General features: G+C 42.7%; 1 protein-coding gene across 2 annotated transcripts in view; it reads right to left on the bottom strand.

Moving 5' to 3' along the window:
• Positions 1-24,337, bottom strand: part of TPCN2 (two pore segment channel 2) — a 57,060-nt gene that overhangs the window by 9,768 nt on the left and 22,955 nt on the right. For both annotated transcript variants that reach the window (XM_084632344.1, XM_084632345.1), the window contains 8 exons: positions 19,555-19,652; positions 19,075-19,156; positions 13,214-13,300; positions 11,691-11,810; positions 11,188-11,247; positions 10,976-11,104; positions 9,472-9,521; positions 4,212-4,311 (listed from right to left, as the gene is read on the bottom strand). In XM_084632344.1, coding sequence (XP_084488470.1) covers positions 4,212-4,311; positions 9,472-9,521; positions 10,976-11,104; positions 11,188-11,247; positions 11,691-11,810; positions 13,214-13,300; positions 19,075-19,156; positions 19,555-19,652 — 726 coding nt within the window. The remainder of the gene's footprint in view (positions 1-4,211; positions 4,312-9,471; positions 9,522-10,975; positions 11,105-11,187; positions 11,248-11,690; positions 11,811-13,213; positions 13,301-19,074; positions 19,157-19,554; positions 19,653-24,337) is intronic.

Here is a 24,337-nt window from a genome sequence, read left to right as displayed (position 1 = left end):
GATCAGCTGAACCCTGAGCATATGGGCAAGATTCACCAGCCAGATACACAGGAAAGAATTCTCTGTAGTAACTCAGATCCCACCCCATCTAACATCCCATTACAGGCCATTGGGCCTATTTACCATGAATATTTAAAGATCAATTAATTGCCAAAATCATGTTATCCCATCATACCATCTCCTCCATAAATTTATCCAGTTTAATCTTGAAGCCAGAAAGGTCTTTTGTCCCCACTGCTTCCCTTGGAAGGCTATTCCAGAACTTTACTCCTCTGATGGTTAGAAACCTTCATCTAATTTCAAGTCTAAACTTCCCGATGGCCAGTTTATATCCATTTGTTCTTGTGTCCACATTGGTACTGAGCTTAAATAATTCCTCTCCCTCTCCGGTATTTATCCCTCTGATATAGAGAGCAATCATATCTCCCCTCAACCTTCTTTTGGTTAGGCTAAACAAGCCAAGCTCCTTGAATCTCCTTTCATAAGACAGGTTTTCCATTCCTCAGATCATCCTAGTAACCCTTCTCTGTACCTATTCCAGTTTGAATTCATCCTTCTTAAACACGGGAGACCAGAACTGCACACAGTATTCCAGATGAGGTCTCGCCAGTGCCTTGTATAACGGTACTAACACCTCCTTATCTCTATTGGAAATACCTCGCCTGATGCATCCCAAGACCGTATTAGCTTTTTTCACGGCCACATCACGTTGGCGGCTCATAGTCATCCTGAGGTCAACCAATACTCCAAGGTCCTTCTCCTCCTCCATTACTTCTAATTGATGCGTCCCCAGCTTATAACTAAAATTCTTGTTATTAATCCCTAAATGCATGACCTCACATTTCTCACTATTAAATTTCATCCTATTACTATTACACCAGTTTACAAGGTCATCCAGATCCTCCTGTATGATATCCCAGTCCTTCTCTAAACTGGCAATACCTCCCAGCTTTGCATCATCTGCAAACTTTATTCGTGCACTCCCACTTTTTGTGCCAAGGTCAGTAATAAAAAGATTAAATAAGATTGGTTCCAAAACCGATCACTGAGGAACTCCACTGGTAACCTCCCTCCAACCTGACAGTTCACCTTTCAGTAGGACCCATTGTAGTCTCCCCTTTAACCAATTCCTTATCCACCTTTCAATTTTCATATTGATCCCCATCTTTTCCAATTTAACTAATAATTCCCCATGTGGCACTGTATCAAATGCCTTACTGAAATCTAGGTAAATTAGATCCACTGCGTTTCCTTTGTCTAAAAAAATCTGTTACTTTCTCAGAAAAGGAGATCAGGTTGGTTTGGCACGATCTACATTTTGTAAAACCATGTTGTATTTTGTCCCATTTACCATTGACCTCAATGTCCTTAACTACTTTCTCCTTCAAAATGTTTTCCAAGACCTTGCAGACTACAGAGGTCAAACTAACAGGCCTGTAGTTACCCGGATAACGTTTTTTTCCTTTCTTAAAAATGGGAACTATGTTAGCAATTCTCCAGTCATACAGTACAATCTCCACATACTAAGTACAGTTAATGAATGAAGTCATATACTCTTGTGAGGTGGATGCTATTACAATAGTCCTGTCACAGTTTCACAGTGACTGCACCTGTATTCCCCCTCTGTGGTCCTTCCAGGGTATCTACTTAAAGCTTTCAAGCTCCCAGCCATCACCTGTCTTCAGCAGAGACCCTTGTCTTTCTCCCTCCTGACTGGGGGTTCCACAGCTCCTTGGGTTTCACGGTGATATCCCCAGCAAACCAGATTGCCTTAACAGGCCAGTATCTGCACTTTGCTTTTTCTCTGAAGTGTACTGCCAGTTATGTTACCACACAGCTCCATCTAAGTAAACACACCTATTCTTAAGGTAAACAGACTACAGAGAAAACATACTGAATCAATAAAAGAACCTATACACATGCGAAAAACCCTACCATAGGTCGCCCCAGCTCCAGCCAAGGGCAGCCACAACTGGGTCCCCCCCATTCCCTTGGACTGGGCAGAACAGCCGTTTCTTTAAATGGCTTGGACATGTGATCTCGGCCTTCATTAACAGGTAAATAAGCAAACAAACACCAATTCAGGGCAAAACTTCAAAAGGCTGGGGTTTTGCATAACCAGAGTTGTGGAATTTGCATTAACCTCTCCCTAGCGAATCTGAAGAAAATCCACTTAACATTTATTGTCCCAAAAGTCCACACTTGTCTGGCACATTTTCAATAGTCTTTTGTACTCCCAGGAGTTACACAGGTTACCTCTCCCCCCCACTCCAAAGAGTTTTAGACAATCCCAGCCCAGAATAATACATAAATTTCATAACCAAGGATACTGCAGGAAATTGTCATTTCTGTCAAAATTACAGACTGGGAAACTGAGGCAAACACCTTAAGTGACTTACCCAAAGTCAGACGGTGACCGTAGGTGAGCCAGGAATGGAGCCCACAACTCCCAACTCTTGGTCCCATGTCTAAACCATTAGACCACACTTCCTCACTTTCCAGTTTGCACTTCACCCTGACATTAGCTAAACATTTGTTTTACTGAACTGGGATGCAAGTACAAAATAGTCTCCACAGCAGCTGTCATGCAAAGGCTCCAGGGATCTCCCAGCCTAGGCAGCCAGACAGACCTCACCCAATTCTGAATAGGGTAATGTCTCTCTTGGAACTACCTAAGCCTGCTTTCTTCCCAGGTGCAGTCTACAGTCTGGTACTAGCTCAGCATACCATATGGGTATGACAAGCAACAAGGCTGAGCCAGATTGTTCCCTGGCTGATCTGTCCCTCATATGAACTCACCACTGCTATAAGCAGCTTCACTATTTCCAGGTGTACAGCTCCAAATATTGGCTGTTTTTGCCTTTCTACAGCAGGCTCGTTTGCTATGCACTACCCTCTGTTGTCCAGGACCAAAGCTTTGAACTGACCAGAGTGCTGAGAGAATTAGAAGGACTCAATGTTAGAGCAACACTATATCATCATCAATGGTTAATCCTGGCATCACTTGATACAAACCTGAAATAAGAGAGACAACGTGGGTGAGGTATTATCTTTTATTGGCCCAACTTCTGTTGGAGAGAGAAAAGCTTTTGAGCCACACAGAGCTCTTCTTCAGCTCGGAGTACCTTTCCCAGACCTGAAGAGCTCAGTGTGGCTCAAAAGCTAGCCTCTGTCACTGACAGAAGTTGGTCCAACAAAAGAAATTACCTCACCCACCTTGTCTCTCTAATATCCTGGGACCCATACAGCTACAGAGTCACTGCAAGCCAGAAATAAGTAAGATTTGCACTTTTAATGGAAAAATTTCCATATACTGAATCAGCTCTTTGAACCTGAGGTGAAATTGGGCCTGGGTTGTAAGTAAGTAGGGTTGGGTATGAGGATATGGGAAGTAATTTCAGTTACAAGGATCAGTGCACAGGCATTTCACCTTTGCGAATCTGCGTTCAAATCCTGACCTAGACTGCAAGTGAAAACAAAGTGATTGTCTCATCTAGGTTGCTGTTTATATGGGGATTTTGTCGTTCATACAAGGCCCTCAAACACCGGGTCTGTTAAAGAAATTAGGTGGGGGAGCCAACATAGCACCTAGAAACTATTATAAATTCCTCATTGGAGTTGTATCCACTCAGGTGCTCAAGAGTGGGAACATAAGGCAAAAGGTCACTTATAGGGTACATATACAATGCAGCTGGAATTTCCACCTCGGGTAAACATGTGTGCACTAGCATTCATCCAACTAGCGTGCTAAAAATAGCACTGTGGCCACCGCAACTTGGGTGGCAGCTCGGGCAGCTGCCCTAGTACAGAGCGAGGCTCTCTCACAGGACTGTACTTGAGTTACTAGCCCATGCTGCCACAGCTACACTCAGGTCCAGATTAATCAATGGGCAACTCTGTGAACTTGCAAAGGCCCCCATCTTAGGCAGGGCCCCCGATCGCTGGCATAAAAAGAGATGGGCGACTGGTGGCTGCGGGTCCACATCCAAACCACCAGATCATTGTATATAGCCCGCCCCCACATCACTCCACATGCTGGAAGGGGACTGAGAGTGAGGAGTTTCCAAGTTGTAAACCCAACTCAGATGCCTCTTCAATGCAATCAAATCCATCCGCGATGAAAAGGGTTATTATTCTGAGAAGGTTCTAGGAAGTTTTATAATTGGACTAGTCGAGAATTCAGGAAGTGGGAAAAAGCAAGGTACACGCACCTTCATGTTCGGGATAATCCGCAGAAATCTGAATACGATTAGCATATTCACCAGGCGCACCATATCCCACAGAGACAGCAACCCCATTATTTCAGGTCTCCTACAAAAGACACATGAATAATGCAACAAATTAGAACAACTAGTGACATAAAAAAAAAACCAACAGAGAAGCAACTGATGATAATTTTTTATTTGTTCTTCACAAATTTTGCTCAGCATTTGTGGGTTAATAATTTTTAGAAAAAGGAAGTTCTATTTCATCATGTACAACCTCTTTATAAACCTAATGCTGACAGTTACAGGGCTGAGAATTTACCTGGCAGGAGTCTCAGCCACAGGAAATATTAATGACTGAGGAGGAAGGAGATCCACCGATAGCTGCCATCACTTAAGCTACAATTTTAAATGTGGACATGACATAAAAGCATCTCCAGCTGTTTCAATGTGTATTGAAATGCCTGGTCAACTGATCTTGTTTCTACCAGACAGCCCTTCTCCTGTCTCCTCAAAGGAGATTTGACTTTGTGTAGTTTGAATCCTCTGGATGGAAGTGAAAGAAACAGGTTGGATGCAAGTCCCTTAGGAAACCCGAACCTGCCAAGGAGTATGCTGCATCCATGCTGAGCCCAGCTACTACTAACTCGTGAGGGAAGAGAGAAGCTAGAGTCACGGCACTGCACTTCATTACTGACAGACTGGCAGAATGCTCTACCCAGTTAGATTCCTTTTCTAAAGTCCATGTTAAAAATGTGTGTAGATAGCAAGCAGACCTCATAGGATATTTCAATTAAAATACTCCAAGAAACACATTCAAACTCTTCTTCTATTTTCAGTGATAATTCCTTACTCATAAGGATTTCTTTTTATCCTTCCAAGTAGTAACTGACTTTCACAGTTGATGAATGGCAATGAAAAATATGAAGAGTGCTCTGCATATAATAGATCCCAGAGTAGGATAGTGCAGTTGCAGAGGGATGTGCATTATTGGCTACTAATACATTAATATAATTGGTTTTGCTGCACTCAGGCTTCAAACTACACACTAAATTCATACATCCTACCATGCCTTATTGCTTAACTAAAACAGCATTCTGCGCATTACAGGGTCACATTTGAAAACTCAGTGCTAATAATAGTTGGCTTTTACATTGGAACAGTATGTGCTTCTGTTGCTGGGAGGGGAAAAAGGCTACTAGAAAATGGAAAACTCTCCAACAAATAAGTGAAAATTCCAAAGCCATGATTCAGGTAGCAAAGATACTCAATCCAAATCCTACAGCAAGAACTAAGAAATACCAGCACAGAAGGCATATTCTGGAAATATTTTAATACACTTCCAGTTATGTCTACACTGTGATAAAAAACCAGCAGCACCAAGTCTCAGAGCCTTGGTCAGCTGACTCAGGCTCACAGGACTCAGGCTGTGGGGCTATAAAACTGCAGTGTACATGTTCAGGCTCAGGCTGGAGCCAGGGGTCTGAGACCCCCAAGAGCGGCGAGGGTCCCAGAGCCTGGGCTCCAACCTGAGATCGAACATCTACACTGCAATTTTATATTCTCTTACCCCTAGTCAGCTGACCACCTGGGCCAGCCATGGCCACGCCATAGGTTTTTTATTGCAATGTAGATATACCCATGCAGACCCAACAATCAGCTAACACACTGTAACGGACATCTCAAGATTCATTCTGATCCACCTGGGTTGCATTTTCTTTGGGGCAGGGACATTCCTTTCACCTGGTGGTGGGTGGGTGTGTTAGTGCCAAACACAATAGAGCCTCAGATCCCTGACTTGTGCCTGTGGATGCTATTGCAATACAAATAGGATATCAAATAATTAGCACTGTCAAACGATTAAAAAAATTAATCGCTATTAATTGCACTGTTAAACAATAACAGAATACCATTTATTTAAATATTTTTGGATGTTTTCTACATTTTCAAATATATGGATTTCAATTACAACACAATACAAAGTATACAATGCTCACTTTATATTTTTTTTTTATTACAAGTATCTGTACTGTAAAAAAACAAAAGGAATAGTATTAGGTGAATTGAAAGATACAAGTACTGTAGTGCAATCACTTTCTCATGAAAGTTGAACTTACAAATTTAGAATTATGTACCAAAAAATAAACCTACATTCAAATATAAAACAATGTAAATTTTTAGAGCCTGCAAGTCAACTCAGTCCTACTTCTTGTTCAGAAAAATTCTCAGCCAAACAAGTTTGTTGACAGCAGGAGATAATGCTGCCCGCTTCTTGTTTACAATGTCATCTGAAAGTGACAACAGGCATTCTCCTGGCACTGCTGTAGCCAGCGTCGCAAGATATTTAGGTGCCAGATGCGCTAAAGATTCATATGTCCCTTCATGCTTCAACCACCATTCCAGAGGACATGCGTGCATGCTGATAACGGGTTCTGCTCAATAACAATACAAAGCAGAGCGGACCGACGCATGTTCATTTTCACTATTCGAGTCAGATGCCACCAGCAGAAGGTTGATTTTCTTTTTTGGTGGTTCATGTTCTGAAGTTTCCGCATTGGAGTGTTGCTCTTTTAAGACTTCTGAAAGCATGCTCCACACCTCATCCCTCTCAGATTTTGGAAGGCACTGCAGATTCTTAAACCTTGGGTCAAGTGCTGTAGTTATTGTTAGAAATCTCACATTGGTACCTTTGTTGCATTTTGTCAAATCTGCAGTGAAAGTGTTCTTAAAATGAATATCATGTGCTGGGTCATCATCTGAAACTGCTATAACATGAAATACATGGCAGAATGCGGGTAAAACAGAGCAGGGGACATACAATTCTCCCCCAAGGAGTTCAGTCACAAATTGAATTAACGCATTTCTTTTTAACAAGTGTCATCAGCATGGAAGCATGTCCTCTGGAATGGTGGCCGAAGCATGAAGGGGCATACTAATGTTTAGCATATCTGGCCCGTAAATACCTTGCAATGCTGACTACAAAAGTGCCGTGCAAATGCCTGTTTTCACTTTCTGGTGAAGTAAATAAGAAGAGGGCAGCAGCATCTCCTGTAAATGTAAACCAACATGCTTATCTTAGTGATTGGCTGAACAAGAAGTAGGACTGGGTGGACTTGTAGGCTCTAGAGTTTTATATTGTTTTGGTTTTGAGTGCAGTTATGTAACAAAAAATACCTATCTACATTTGTAAGTTGCCCTTTCATGACAGAGATTACACTACAGTACTCGTATGAGGTAAATTAAAAAATACTATTTCTTTTGTTTATCATTTTTACAGTGCAAATATTTATAATAAAAATATACACTTTGATTTCAATTACAACACAGAATATAATATACATGAAAATGTAGAAAAATATCCAAAATATTTAATAAATTTCAACTGGTAATCTATGGTTTACCAGTGCGATTAAACCTGTGATTAATCGCGATACATTTTTTTTATCACGATTAATTTTTTTGAGTTAATCACGTGAGAGTTAACTGCAATTAATTGACAGCCCTACAAATAACAATGATGTGCATTCACAAATCAAGGGGCAAAATTAAGCCCAAATTTATCACATGCATTTGTGTGGGAAATTCATTAAATTCAGATTTCAGAGTAACAGGCATGTTAGTCTGTCTTTGCAAAAAGAAAAGGAGTACTTGTGGCACCTTAGAGACTAACCAATTTATTTGAGCATGAGCTTTCGTGAGCTACAGCTCACTTCATCGGATGCATACCGTGGAAACTGCAGAAGACATTATATACACACAGAGACCATGAAACAATACCCCCTCCCACCCCACTGTCCTGCTGGTAATAGCTTATCTAAAGTGATAATAAAGTTGGGCCATTTCTAGCACAAATCCAGGTTCTCTCACCCTCTGCCCCGCCCCCCCACACACACACACACAAACTCACTCTCCTGCTGGTAATAGCCCATCCAAAGTGACCACTCTCTTCACAATGTGTATGATAATCAAGGTGGGTCATTTCCAGCACAAATCCAGGTTCTCTCACTCCCTCACCATGCTCAAATAAATTGGTTAGTCTCTAAGGTGCCACAAGTACTCCATTAAATTCAGAGAAGCCACTGTACATAGCCTGTTCACAGCTATTAATATGCTTCTGACAGAGTTTATTCAATCATCACGTTTAACTCCGATATGTCATTTGAAAGGCATTCCAAACCAAACAGTTTTTCTAGCTCTGACAGCTAATTACCAGTTACCTAATGCCACTCAAAGACTGCTATACGAAATAAGACTCTGAAAATACCTACACTAAAGTGGGATAAAATTCATATGAAAATTTCTTTTAAAAGTTGGCCCTTCAACTCAGAGGGAAGTAAGTAAGTGCCGGAGTCCATTAAAAATGACTGTCACAATAAGATGGAGACAGACTATTTTTCCAAAAGTAAGCGGAAGCAGATCACAAGTATGACTGTTTAAAGCAAGAGTCAGCTGCAGTAGCATGCAATTTTTAAAGGAGCATCTATGATTTTTTTCTTCTACTTAAGCGAAGAGAGTCACTGAACAGTCTTAGCTCATGAGCCATGAGAAGCAAAGAGCAGTAATTACACCACTGCTTGGTTACTGTGTGCATATATTTTAAAAATCTTTTACTCCAACAGATGAGAGATAAGAGAAATTCTGTATCTACATCAACTTATTTCTACAACAAAAGTCAAACTTAAAGCTACAGTGAAAGTTGTGATAAGAGTCTACACAGTTAGGTTTAACTGTAGCCTGTTACAGAAACAGAACAAGGTTAGCACCAGTTAATGTTTGCACTACATTAAATTTCATTTCATACACTTTTTAGAAAACCGCTAAAAAGGGACACAAGCTATTTCTCCAAATCTACTCTGCTTTCATTCTAAGCCAGCCCTCAAGGTACATATATTCATCCTTCTATCAGAACAGCAGAATAGCTTTTTCAAATTCTGTCAGAGATCGAACAGAACAGTATTCTCCCAATTCTCTGTATTGCCTGACCTCTAGTGACTGCAGAAGTGAATTATTGAAGCTGCTTTTAACAGGTTTGGCACCTTATGCTAGGTAGCGTTGTTTTGGGGTTTTGTTTAGTAGGTCTGGCAAGTTAAGCAGCTATATGTACACAAATACCTAATGTGTATCATGTTTATAAATAGTTGTCCCTGGATACTGTACCAATGAGAGTACATGTGAGCCATGCAATTTTTGACCAGGATCTTTTAAGTCCCAACACCTTATGCTACAATTTTCAGAAGAGCTATAAATGCTTATGAAGAATACATACCAGCCTGGATGAGGAAATCCATACACAGCAAAAGTTGAGACCTCCAAAACCTTTTATTACAAAAGAAAAGAAGCAAAACTGCAGCAACTCTGATGTTTGTTTTGTGAATTAAAGTCTCAAGAACTTTGACCTCAAAAAAAAAAACCTCAAACTTCTTCCAAACCGACAGTGACAGCAGTTTTAGTCAGTAATTTGACTTGCTATAAAGCTAGGTAATTGTCAGTTTCAGCTAGCAGATCACAAAATTACTCCTGCCTCCCCACCCAAGTCCAGTGGTGGGAAGTAAACCTTACTTCTTGTACAGAAATAAGTTAAAGTGCATGCAGGGATTTTGTTTAGGCATAGGACTTAGCAGCAGACAGACCAGCAGTTTCAGAGCTGCAATAATAGTTTCAGAGAAACTAATTCTATGGAATCCAAGTTGAAATAGCAAGTTTTAGAATTTAGAATAAATTAGAATTTTTCACCTAATCTTTGAGAATACCATTTGTGAAACAACTTTGAAAATATAAACAAAACAAGGTTTTTACTACTGTTCTACTAAGAGATCTTATAGAGTATTGAGAATTGGAGGTTTTCAGAGGTGCCTAAGAAAGGTGCCCACATTCTATTGTATTTAAATGGAATTTATGCCCCAACGTCCTTCAGCACCCCAGTCTGGGTGATTACAAAGGGCAACTGAAAAATGTTCTCCATTTAAATCCAGTGTGCATGAACAATTCTCCTCCCCCCACATTAAACTGGAAAAGGCTTCTTGTTTTAAAGCCAGAAGTTTAAACACCAACCTGTTGGCCTCTTGGGCAAAAACTATCTAAACAAACATACTTTGCTAGCTGGGCAAAAAGCAAAAGGTGGCTCTTAAGTGGGTACAGAATACCAAATTTAGATCTGGTCTAAGAAAGTGTAAATCCTTGTATTACACAAGGCTTGAATCTGGTCTCAGCTGTCCAGCGAATTCCCTTCTTTCATCAAATAACTATAAGAATGATTAGTCTGCTACTCCCCACCCAAATGGTAAGGTTACTACAGATTATGTAAAATGCAATACCTCCTCTCATTGTTATTTTTGTTTGAGAGACTTGAGCTTTTCAGATTTAACACGGAGGAGACTGCATATGGAGAAGCTCACAACTCCAAATATCTATCCAAAATGAGCGGTAAAATATATCTATTGATATCCTGGAATATCAATATGGTTTGAGTGTATATAAATATGTAGATCTCATCACTGAAGGGTAAATTTTTGACCTAGTGAAAGCTACATGCCAACCAGTAGTAGTGAAAAATGCTTCCACAATGTTGTATCTCAGAACAATGCAGAACCTTTAGCGGACAAGGATCAAGACAAAAATTTAATTTCAATATGAAAATGTATTGATCAGTTTCTCACATATGCCAAGACTGTATAAATCATTATCTCTCTGACTCAAACAAATAATGTTGACATTAGAGCTGGGTCATCCTAGAAACTCACTTTCAAGAACTTAGTTACCCAGGAACTTACCAGCAGAATAACAGTCAGAAATCCATCAAATCTATTGCTTGGGTACGATATGTATCTTTTAAATCCCATTGCCAGTATTTTCAGCAGCATTTCCAGCAGATAGTACAGGATAAAAAAACAATTTATAGCCTAAAAGGTGTAAAATGAAGAACATCCTTAGAATTAAGCTTTGAGAAGCAACAGCAACCACATAAGACATTGATACTTCTTACCCCCAAGAAGTAGTCATCCCGTTCAGAAAGCTGCTTATCTGCATCCATTACCAAGATGACCTGGAAAAACAAAAAACCTCTGGTGAATCAACAGTTGGCTGCTGTACCCTAGAGAGCAAAAATGCACCACATCAAATCAAGACTAGCTCCCCGCCCTGGCCCTGAGATAGTAGGGCACTTTAAACACTAGGGAAAAAAAAATACAATTGCTTATTCACTTCTCTGTGCCTCAGCTTCTCCATCTGTAAAATGGGGGGCAATGATATTGATCTCCTTTGTAAAGCACTTTGAGATCTACTAATTAGAAGTACTATGCAAGAGCTAGTTATTATTATACTCTGCAGACTCCTTTCCAAACAGAGAAATTATTCCTTAGTTTTAAATATTCTGGGCAAGATTAAACAATGCATAATAGAGACCTCTACACAACGTGGTGGTAGGAATACAGAGTAATGTACAAAACTAAATCCTGTTCTGTTTTTGATGCAAAAATCAATACTTACACAGATAGAAACAATGTTTGCTAGTGCTACAACGTTCCCTAAGTAGCCAAAGAAGTGATGGCCAAAAGCAAACTGCACTTTCTGCAGAAAAGGAGACTGGTACTCTGGTGTGGGAGGATGCTGAAAAGAGAAGAACAGTCATTTTTGAGATTCAGAGTCTAAATCCTTTGTTAGAAGGAGTAGGGAGAAAGGCCCAATTTAAGAGAAAAATAAAGTATAAACTCAGCCCCAGTGTAAGCAGGGAGCAAAACTCCACTGAGCTCAAATTTCAGAGACATTGCATACGTTTATGGCAGGACTGAATTTGTTCCTAAAACCCAGTCTATACATAAAGTTGTATCAGTTTAACTAAAGGTGTGATTTTTTAAACCAGTTCAGTCATATTGGTGCCAAAAACCATGTGAATGCTGTTATTTTGGTTTAGGAAAAGTTTGTTTTGATTTACTTTATGTTGATTAGGAATCTGTTTAACCTAAACCAAAGTAAGCTCACCTTAAACCGAAATACGAGTGTCCAGACAAGGGTTTGCACCAGAGTTTATAATGAGTTTTTAAAACCAGTTTAAGTTAAAATCAATGCAGCTGGGTGCAGACAAGCTTTAAGCCCAGTAAAACTTTGACTTCATTCAAGAACTGGGAGGCAAGACTTCTATTGAAGAAGGCTTTGACATCATCCTCCAAAAGATAAACATATGGGGACAATGAATTGCCTTAAAATGGGACTCTCTCACGGTGGTAAAACTTTTTAAATGCCTCACACATTTCATCACAAACCTATTTACCATGTGTGTTTTTTGTTAGTTCCCCTACGTATTTCTAATGATCAAAAATGGTGCACCATTTGCTCATCTTCTTGTTAATCCTCCCTGGAAACAATAATTATAAATTTGCAGTACTGTTCCTTTCTAGTGTATTTATTGGTCTAGAGACCAACTGCTGAGGAGACTGAATAAATGCTCTTTGATGTAATGCTATTGACAGATTATTTTTTTAAAATGTGAAATGGTTTAATTCTTCTAGCACAGTCCAGTCACTTAAACATAAAGTTTATACGTGGTAGTTTACATTTCCCCAAAAGTTTGTTTGTAAGTTAGCTGTTCTCTCTTATAAGTGCTGGAAATGCAAAGTCTCTCTCCAAATCATCTTCCATTTGCTTATTACTAATCATATCTTCTAATATAGGAAAATTTACACCCATTTTGCTTAGTCGAATCACTTAAGAATTCCAAAGATAAGAAGTATTACAAACATTTTTGTTTGGCTTTTATTTGGATATGTTTTTTGGGGGGGATGCATTTAATGTTTTAAAAGTGACCATCTGACTGAAAATCAATGGAATCTGCCACTATAAAAACCATTTACAAATAACACAGTGAACACACCATGTAATCGATGACTCTTCACCGCTCCATATATATGTACTGTCTGCTCAATTTCATGTCTTCACAGCCAAAGCTTGCTATTTACTGTTGTGCAGAACTGCACAGATTAACAGTGCTATATAAATAATGGTCATGCACATACCTGTTTAACAGGATCTTTGTCGAGTTCATCAAAGAGTTTCTGAAACAGGGCAGCTGACAGTATGCCATGAGGGCATGACCGAACTGTCTTTACATACAAGAGAAACACAAATCAACATCTGTGTTTAATAGATCTGCAGGGAGGGCAGATGCCTGAAGACTATATCAGTACTTAGGGAGGCAGCAGGCTCCAGTAGGCAAGGCACTGGATTAGGAGCAGTGGTGGATTAGCCACTGCGCCCATGCCCAGGGGCTCTGGCCACCAAGTAGGTGGGGAAGAGGAAGCTCCCAAGCCCAACCCCGCTCCACGGCAGCAGCTACAAGATGGAGAAATCTCCACTCCAGCGGCCCCCAACCCCGTCCCTGGAAGCAGCCACAGGATGGGGGAAGCCTCCTCCTGCCTCCATTGGCCTCCAACCTGGTCCCTGACAGAAGCCCCAAGATGTTGGAATCTCCCCACCCCAGCAGCCCCTGACCCAGTCCCCGGCAGACGCTGCAGGGCAGTGGGAGAAGTCCCCACCCTCCAGCATCTCCCCCCCTCATCCCTGTCAGAAGCTGCAGGGCAGCAGGGCAAACCCCCATGCCCAACCTGCTGTCCAGCAGTAGTGCCGGGCGCGCAGGAAGGGAGAAGCCCTAGCACCCCGACCCTGGTCCCCTGCAGAAGCGCGGGGAGGTGTGTGGGTGGCAGAAGAAGCCCCAGCACCCAGACCCCCGCTGCGGCCCTGAGACTGGAGGAGCTCTCACTCCCTGCTGCAGTCCCCATGCCGTGGCGTGAGGACAGAGCTTCTCTGGTCTTGTGGCCACAGTGCGGGGGTGGGGGGGGAGGGGGGGAGAAAGGAGCAAAAGGGGTTGCGGGACTGCAGTGGTGAGGGCAGAAGGGGTGGGGCTATTGGCGGGGCCACAGGCAGAAGAGGAGTGGAGCCGCAGACAGAAGGGGTAGGGAGGGGCCCCCCACTGAGGGGTGAATTAATTATGACAACAGGAGAGCTCTCTCCCTTTGGCGTAGAGCGGCTACACTAGAGATCTTACAGTGGTGCAGCTACACTGGTACAGCTGTGCCGCTGTAAGCTCTCTAGTATAGACATAGCCTTAGACCAGTAGTTCTCAACCTGCAACCTGCTTGCGACCCAACCAGCACACAGCTGTGCAGCCCATGTGACATCCTCAGGGCCATACAGGTAGCGTATATATTGTTTGGATGCATCCCACATAACACACAGAGAGCTGCATATGCAGCCCGCAATGGTAAACAGGTTGAGAACCACTGCCTTCAACTCTGAACTTTCAAAACACAGGTGTCTAAAACACTTAACCAATAGTGTGATTGACTTTGATGCTGACCTCCCATTTGAATGAGTTGGTTGACTATGGATACCTTCTGTCCTATATTCCCCCACGTACTCCTGCTCTGAGTAACTGAGACTAGAATGGACAACCAAGGGAAACAAAATATATATACTTTTTTTTTTAAAACAACCTCCATTTCATTTCATTGTGACATCTGGCTCCTGCTGCTCTTTAACTAAACCTACTTCAAGAGTCTTTAATTTGGTTTTATGTAGAGTTTAATACACATATGTTCATATACAACGTACTTTCCTAAGATGTCACATGCAATACCTGTTGCAAAAGTGTGTCCCTAGAAAAGGCTGTGACACTGACAGAAAAGCCAACTTGGTATGACCCATTACATTTCAACGCCTCTTGTTAAACTGTTATCAAGACAATCTACTTGTATGTGAATTTCAAAGAGATGTACTAAACCGGCAATCATTAGCCCATTCATTTGTAGTAATGGGAATCAAGGGTAGATGCTAAGTGTACTTGTTTATCTATATATTGTAAGAAATTTAACAAAGTCACCAGATTAGCTTGTAGAGGCTACTTCCCTTTCATGTCTTACTTGTTTTATATTATGCATGTGGATGGTTTAGTTTAACCTTAAGATCAAAGATGTAAGATACAGCAGATTAACTATGCTATATATCTTTTAACTATGCAAAAGAAAAATGCTGCTTTTAACCATCCTAATTTAAATGAAACAAGCACAGAAACAGTTTCCTTACCTTGTCAAATCTTTTTTTTTTTTTAAACTTTCCCTTTATTTGTTTAGTAGTTTACGTGTAACACAATACTGTACAGTATTTACTTTTTTTTTTTGGTCTCTACTGCTGCCTGATTGCGTAACTCTAGTTCCAAATGAGGCCTGTGGCTGACCTGTCAGTTCATAACTCTGGAGTTCATAACACTGAGGTTTTACTATACTGCAGGAAACTAATAATATTATCTATATTGTCTTCAACTGAATTATCTATGCTATGATGAAGTACCAGCTAATTGCCTTAATTGAATGAAATATGTAACTAGTTTACCTGTGTATGCCTATGGAATAGAAGATTAGCTACAAAGCAACAATCTGCACTGCCTAGTCTATCTTGGGAGGTCTTGCTGTGACGAGAGGCTCGCCTGCCATCTCAGATCTGCTTAAAAAACTTTAACATGGAAGGTCTAAGCCAAGGGTCTCAAACTCAAATGACCACAAGGGCCACATGAGGACTAGTGCATTGGCCTGAGGGCCACATCACTGACACCCCACCCCCGCTGACCCCAGCCCCGCCCCCACTCCACCCCTTCTATGAGGCCCCGCCCCTGCCCCTTCCCACCCCTTCCTGTCCCCCTTTCAACCTCTTCCCTAAAGTCCCCACCCCAACTCTGCCCCCTACCTGCCCCCAGGGGGTGCAGGTGGTGTGCAGGGTATGGCAGGGGCTAAGGGCAGGGAGTTGGGATGTGAGATGCAGGAGGGGTGAGGGGTGCGGCAGGGGGCTCAGGGCAGGGAGTACAGGAGGTGTGCAGGGTGCGGCAGGGGGCTCAGGGCAGGGAGTACAGGAGGTGTGCAGGGTGCAGCAGGGGGCTCAGGGCAGGGAGTACAGGAGGTGTGCAGGGTGCGGCAGGGGGCTCAGGGCAGGGAGTACAGGAGATGTGCAGGGTGCGGCAGGGCGCTCAGGGCAGGGAGTTGGAGTAGAGGGTGCAGGAGGGGTTCGGGGTGCAGGCTCCGGCCTGGCGCCACTTACCGAGAGCGGCTCCAGGGTGGCAGCGGTGCACACCGGAGCCAGGGAAGGTTCCCTTCCTGCCCTGGCCCAGCTCCACTCTGCTCCGCTCCAGGAAGCGGCCAGAACCACATCCCTGGGGGTGGGGGGAGAAGCTCCATGTGCTGCTCTTGCCGCTCCTCCAGGTACCTCCCCCGAAGCTCCCATTGGCCGCAGTTCCCTGGTCCTGGCCAATGGGAGATGTGGGGGGGGGGGTGCCTGGAAGCAACAGCAACACACAGAGAGCCCTCTCCCCCCCCCCCCGGCCAGGTCCGCAGGGACATGGTTCCGGCCACTTCAGGGAGCGGCGCGGGGCTCGTGGCACCACGGGGGGCAATCCCACCAGCCAGATCCGGCCCATGGGCTGTAGTTTGCCCACCCCTGGCCTGGAGGTAGGCAGAGGGGTGGATGCGGCCCTTGGTCTCAGCCATAAGACTGAGGTCTCCAGGTTTACCCTGGAAAGACTTTTACAACTCAGCAGCCTCACCATCTCTGGTATGAAACTGACCTAAGGACTTTACATATATCTGTATGTATATTGATCTTTTAACCACTGCAACTCTCTTCTTTCTTTTTCCTTTTATTTTTAAACCTTTAGTCTTTTAGTTACTGAAGGACTGGCATTTGCGTGAATACTGGATAAGATCTGAGACTCATACTGACCTGGGGATAAGTGTTCCGTCCTTTGGGATTGGTGAACATCACATAGGGCGAATCAAGCTTTCAGTAAACCCTCACTATATTAGACTTGCCTGTCTAAATGGGGACCAAGGGCTGGACTTCTTAAAGGGGACTGTATACAGCTTCTTGTTAACCAATGTGGTGTTACAGAAGCTGTTTTGTTACTGGCTTGGTGAATCTAATTATAGAATAAACGACCAGTTCTGGGGATTGTCTGCCCTATTTCTTGCAGTCTGCCCATTCTCAGCATGGCCCATCCAGGCACCCAGTCACAAAAGCATTACCAGGTAACATTGTTAAGGATGTTGTGACAATGCCTGTGACAGAATACATGCACTGCTGGTTTGTTAAGACCATCACTGGATCAGAGTTTACGTCTTCCACTCTTAAAAAATGGCGTTTGAACTGTGACAGAAGTCAGGCCTTTACAGAGTAGATTTTCAACTTCATTGCTTAAACTTAAGCCTCCAACAAGCCTTACTAATGCCAAAAAGGAGCTAACCATGGGCATGCTATCACCTATAGTTTAGCCCTGGTTCTCCTTAGGGCATTTCAAATGCTAGAAGAAAATACTGTAGAAAGCCATGTTTAGCACATCTAGGTTTGCTCTTCTCCTAGAGCTAAAATGTGCTTTGAGGCATTCAAATGAGCAAGTCTGACACTAGGACAGTGTCATTACTTTCACTGACCCATCATTATCTTTCACTGACCTTTGCTTTCTCTGTCCCTTCACATGGGAGAGACAACACTAACTCCTCCCTCCCTGCCCACTACACTGAAGAGTGCATAACTGTAAAGGAGCGGACTCACCCCTGCGGCACCTCCTGCTGGTCGTCCTTGGGAATTAGCTCTTTTCCAGACTGGAGCGCCCTCTGCAGGCCGGTGATCTGCACAGCTCTGGCCCCCGTGTCCCTCACAGACCCTGGTGCCCCTTTCTCTGGGGTTCTGCCCCCTGGCAGTACCCCCACACTCTGCCTCTGGGTCTCCCCTTCCTGGGGAACCCCCAACCCACTATCCCTACCTTGCCTCAGTCTGGGCTACTGCCAGTCATCACCAAGCCCCCGCTTCCTGGGGCAGACTGCAGTGTAAAGACCACTCATCATAGGAAAGGGAGTTCAGACCTGTTGCCTTCCTCTAACTCCCAGTACCTCTATGGGCCTTGGACCAGGCCCTACAGCCTGGGGAGTTGCCAGCCTGGAGCATCCCTGCTCAGCCTTCTCCTTCCCCAGCACTGCACCACCCTCAGTATCCTGTCAGGCAGGAGCCAGGCCCTGCTCTCTCCCAGACTGGAGAGAGACTCCTTGGGCCTCTGGCTCACAGCCTTTTTATACAGGCCAGCTGGGGCCTGACTGGGGCGTGGCCCAGCTGCTTCCCCAATCAGCCATCCCCAGCCACAGCCCTCTCCAGGGCTGCTTTTAACCCCTTCTGTTTTAGGAGCAGTGTAGCCACCCCGCTGCAGTAACCCTAACATCTGGTCATGGCTTCAGAGAAGATTTGAGAGCCACATTACACTGAGAATCATCTGCTCAACTGGTCTAGTTACCATTTTTACACAGCTGCCCTTTTCCATTATAAAATCCTAAAAAACTGATATTATAAGACAGGGTTTTAAAAAAAGAATTTGCAACAAAAATGTTTCATGAAAACAAAATAGACCAATACTAAGAAGTGACTGAATGGCTCTGGGGGGATGTAATGAGAAATGACACCTTCTACCCTCAGTCACTGGTTCAAATAGAGTTTGCCAGCAGTGACCAAAAGTTGTTTTTATCACTAGCTGCTCACTAACCTATTAGAGAAATGAGTCTGGTGGTCCAAGACCAGCTGAGAGCAGGCTGGACCGTTTCCACAACACCATTCAGAGTTTCAGCAAGAAGGCCAAGAAATAAATGGTCTTGCAGCCTGACCTGACCTCTGCTCTCACACTCAGAGGGGATTCCGATATTGGCAGGGCAGTGGGAAGAAGCTTCTGTTGATGTGACCATTCTCAGACCTGCTCTGTGGTTAAACAGAAGACTTCAGTCTCCAGGGCTATCAGGCCAGAATCTTTAACAAGCACAGACATGAATGTAATCAAACAAAATCAGATTCCTACCCTCAAGATGGCTTGCTTGCAGCAAAAATCCATTTCAACTTTTTGAAGCACTTGTAGTAAGGTATTAACATTGACACACAATCTGTTTAAAAATAAAATTAAAAAAAAAAAAAGACAATTAACTCTGACAGACATCCTGAAACATAATCTGTCTCTCCTGCCTCTCATGAAGGCACCATCAAACTGCTGCTCTTAACTCCAGCCCAGTGCTTATTTGTTAAAGCAATTACAACAGATATGGAAGATTAGGTGTGAAAGCAAGAACCAGCTTCCATCCTCCCCCACCTGTAATACAGACACAAATGAGAGCCTCAGAACTGTGTTTAAATGATATGGCTATAATATAATAGGGGGCGGGAGAGGAGGCAGCAGGAAAACCAACCCATTAAATAAACAGATGGAGCAGTAACAGACACAACTGGAGGAAAAATATTGCTCTCTTCCCTGACAGCAACATCCACTGTGGCATTCTTCACTTACTCATTTGTACTGACAGGACACTCTTTCAGGGAGCACAGGACTTCGAATGCAGCCCGGATTCCTAAACGTCTCCTCAAGAGCGAGGACTGAACCGATTTCTATACAGTGAAAACAACACAGAGGAGAGAAGTTACCTTTCAGTAGCTATTACAGAGGCAACTCATGTAGCTGAAGTGAAGAGTGGCCTGAGTCATAGCCCATATCAAACCAAAGCAAACTGCAAGCCTCAACAAGAGCCATTTCAGTTCAGTTAAGGGTTTCAGGAAGGGCAGGTCACCCACTCTCTGCCAATTCCCCCACCACTAGCCACCAGCAGTCCATCTACAGGGACAAACTGTATATTTGCTCTGCAGTTGAAAGAGTAACTTTAAAAAGTTTCAGAGGCTGAGATCAGTAGAGTCCAAGAGAAGACATATTGTTAGGAGAGAGTAAGACGACATACGAGTCCTGCTATTGCTAGGAGAGAGCAAGAAGACAGGGTACAGAGGAGAAGAATGCCACCCAATCTCCCTACAGGACCAAGACTTCTGGCCAGAAAACACACTGGCCTTCTGGCATCCCCAGAAATCATGGATCGTTTTGGAGATTTCCTACCCCCTCTTCCTTGGAATAGGGCAGTAAAAGTAAAAGGGAGAGAAAATGGGGGACCGTCTGAGTTCACATAAAAATCCAGGGCCTGATTTTAAAGCCCTGGCCTCCATTAGTGTGAGCACACTTTTGGAGGAACTAACCCCAGAATGTGCAGGTGATGAGTGGTATTAGAGTATCCAAAAGCATAAATGTGCACCACCATCCATGTAGAAGAGCAGGGTCAGTTAAGATCCCACAAAAAGCAGGCCCCCAGCCATTTTTGTCTTATCTGTACTTTTTTACATAAGACTTTTTCACACGAGTGACCATCACGGTCAGTGCGTGCATTTCTCCACTATCTTTCTGCAGGCCAAACTGCGACAGGTGGGGAGTGGTGAGCAGGAAAGGAATATGCATGGTATTTCCCCACTTTTTGTATCTGTCACATTCACAGACCCCTTCCCGCACGGAAAGTCCAAGATTGCACCCCAAAGAGCGCACATTGCCTCCAAAGGGGTGTGGGAGCCTGGGAGCAATATCCCCTCTGTACAGGTTCCTGGAGTGAGCGGGGTATCGCAGGGAGTATACTGCACTCCACAAGGGGCAAAGAAGCAGAAACATTCCCACTGTGCACTTCTGAGCTCCAGGAAGAATTCAGCAGGGCTATGTCTAAATGATAGGATTGTGCCTATGGGAGGAGAGATCATGATCTGAGGAAGAAATATCGAGGAAGCATGGGCAATACAATGGCCCACTCAACCACCTCATATAAAGAGGCACTCACCTCACATGGGAGCTCCTCCTGCAGTTATAAAGAAAAATAACTGAGAGGGTGGGTAGGGGAAAGAGGAAGCAGAATGAATGCTGTGGGAGATTCCAAGAACTGATCTTAGTCACTTCCAGCCTGTGATTTCTTGTTCATTCTTCCTTCTCCTCAACCCCACAGTGCCCACTCAGAGTATTCTTAATTAATGGCCTAGAATTGGCAGCCTCTTTCCCCCTAAAAGAGTAATATACATCAAAATACAATAAATCAGTCCCAGGAAAAGCTCTTCTATGGTAACGAAAGCAAGAACCCAGGTTAATTCAGAGACACTGGAAAACCCATCTTCCAAGATCTATGCTCAAGAAGGTGGTGGTAGCAGTTTTAAATAGGGCTGTAGATTAATCGCAGCCAACTCACGCGATTAACTCAAAAAAATTAATTGCGATTCATCGCAGTTTTAAATCGCACTGTTAAATAATAGAATGCCAATTGAAATTTATTAAATACTTTGGATGCTTTTCTACATTTTAATATATATTGTATTCTGTGTTGCACCTGCAATCAAAGTGTGTATTATTTTTTATTACAAATATTTTCACTGTAAAAATGATAAAAGAAATAGTATTTTTCAGTTCACCTCATATGAGTACTGTAGTGCAATCTCTGTCACGAAAGAACTTACAAATGTAAATTTTTTTTTGTTACATAACTGCACTCAAAAACAAAACAATGTAAAACTTCAGAGCCTACAAGTCCACTAAGTCCTACCTCTTATTCAGCCAATCACTAAAACAAACAAGTTTGTTTACATTTACAGAAGATAATGCTGCCCTCTTCTTACTTATGAAGTCATCAGAAAGTGAGAACAGGCATTTGCATGGCACTTCTGTAGCTGGCACTACAAGGTACTTATGTGCCAGATATGATAAAGATTCGTATACCCCTTCATGTTTTGGGTACCATTCCAGAGGACATGCTTCCATGCTGATGACGACCGTTAAAAAAAAAAAATAACGCGTTAATTAAATTTGTGACTGAACTCCTTGGGGGAGAATTGTATGTCCCCTGCTCAGTTTTACCCACATCCTGCCATATATTTCATGTTACAGCAGTCTCAGATGATGACCCAGCATGTGCTGTTCATTTTAAGAACACTTTCACTGCAGATTTCACAAAATGCAAAGAAGGTACCAATGTGAGATTTCTAAAGATAGCTACAGCACTTGACCCAAGGTTTAAGAATCTGAAGTGCCTTCCAAAATCTCAGCAGGATGAGGTGTGGAGCATGCTTTCAGAAGTCGTAAAAGAGCAACATTTCGATGCAGAAACTACAGAACCCGAACCACCAAAAAAGAAAATCAACTTTCTGCTGGTGGCATCTAACTCAGATAATGAAAATCAACATGCGTCGGTCCACACTGTTTTGGACTGTCATCGCGCACAACCCATCAACAGCATGGATGCATGTCCCCTGGAATGGTGGTTGAAGCATGAAGGGAAATATGAATCTTTAGTGCATCTGGCATGTAAAAATCTTGCAACATCAGATGACATTGTAAAGAAGAAGTGGGCACCATTGTCTCCTGCAAATGTAAACAAAACTTGTTTGTCTGAGTGATTGGCTGAACAAGAAGTAGGACTGAGTGGACTTGCAGGCTCTGAAGTGTTACATTGTTTTATTCTTGAATGCAGGTTTTTTGTACATAATTCTACATTTGTAAGTTCAACTTTCATGACTGCACCACAGTACTTGTATTAGGTGAATTGAAAAATACTGGTTTTTTTACAGTACAAGTACTTGTAATAAAAATAAATATAAAATGAGCACTGTATACTTTGTATTGTGTTGTAATTGAAATCAATATATTTGAAAATGTAGAAAACATCCAAAAATATTTAAATTAATGGTATTCTATTATTAACAGTGCGATTAATCGCGATTAATTTTTTTAATCGCTTGACAGTCCTAGTTTTAAGATAAGGTAAGAACTTCTCTCTCCAATGTCACCAGTGTTGAACAGTCCCAAGACTACCTACATTGCAAATCAGGCATCCTCACTTACTGTTGAAAGTTATTCAGCTGGAAAGGCAATGAGTGTAAAAACCCATGTACAATCCTGTTTGAGGGAGAGCCTTTCCCAATTCCTCTCACAGACTCACTCTTACCCATAGCTCTCTCTCAGCCTACCAAGGACCAGATGTGGTACAATGTGCAAGAGACTCAAAAATCAGGGACACTAACATGTCAAATGCTGTGGGATTCATTCCTTTATAGTGTTAACCTCTTCCTGTATCCACTGTTTCAGGATTTTTCATTTCTGAAGTAGCACTCATAGCACTTCCTGCTGAAGCGATCCAAGCTCACCTCCAGTGGAGGGCAACAGTGACACACATAAGGTAAAGCTCATCTGGGCAGGAGACAAAGCATGCTCAGCGGTCAGTCCAAGACTGTGCAACAAACTCCCCCAGGAGCTAAGGACCATTACAAGTCTCACTATCTCCTGCTCCATGGGCAAGGTATGTTTCTTTGACCTGCCTTCTCCAATATAAACACTGAGCAGCATGTACATTTTAAAGCAAACCAAAACAAAGCACTACACTGAACACACAACTCTCTCCTAGAGGAGAGGATAAGAGAGAACAATCCCCACGTTGCTTAATGCACTACTGAAAGGTACTCAGGTACTATGGGGCAGAGGAGTTAAAGTGTACAACTGATTCTTTATATGTCATAGACTCCTTTTATTTGAATTTAAGTATCCATGGATATATCTGCAGCTCAGGCAGTAACTTGCTTTAACACCTCCCCCACCCAAATGAATAAATGGTAGCAAAGGGGGAATGAAGATTCAGCAACAAGCCAAAGTAATGTCTCCTTCTAATTTACTGGCTAGTCACTTCCACAGAACTCAAGTTCTGCAGCAAGTTCAGTGGTTTGCACTTTAAAAAATTACAGCACATGCCACAATACGGTCTAAGCATAAAATAAAAATGAAACAGAGAGAAAAGGTTCTTTTTACAGGCAGAAGTTATAGCAACACGATTTGTAGCGAGGACCAGTCACCACTTCTGACTTGAGGATTTCACATGCTGTACCATGCAGGAGGAATATATAACAGTGATTTTTTTATTATTGTTATTTTTATCTATTAAAATAGCACCTAAATGCCCCAACCGAGAGATGGGACCTATTGTGCTAGGTACCATAAACAGTAATACACCTAGGCCTGAGCCACATAGTTTTTGTTCTGATATAGCTATTTTGGTTGGGGTGTAGATTTTTTACAATAGTTAAATCAGTACAAATTCTAGTGCAAGAACACAATTAAACTGGGTTATAGCTTACTCCACTTCCCATACAGGAAGAAGGTATACTAGTATAAACGCCTTTATACTATTGTAACTGTGTCCCCAATCAAAGAGGTTGTGCCGCTTTGACAATACAAG

This window comes from Lepidochelys olivacea (assembly GCF_965140295.1).
Source record: "Lepidochelys olivacea isolate rLepOli2 genome assembly, chromosome: 6".
NCBI lineage: Eukaryota > Metazoa > Chordata > Testudines > Cheloniidae > Lepidochelys > Lepidochelys olivacea.
This window is presented reverse-complemented; position numbering and strand designations above follow the sequence as displayed.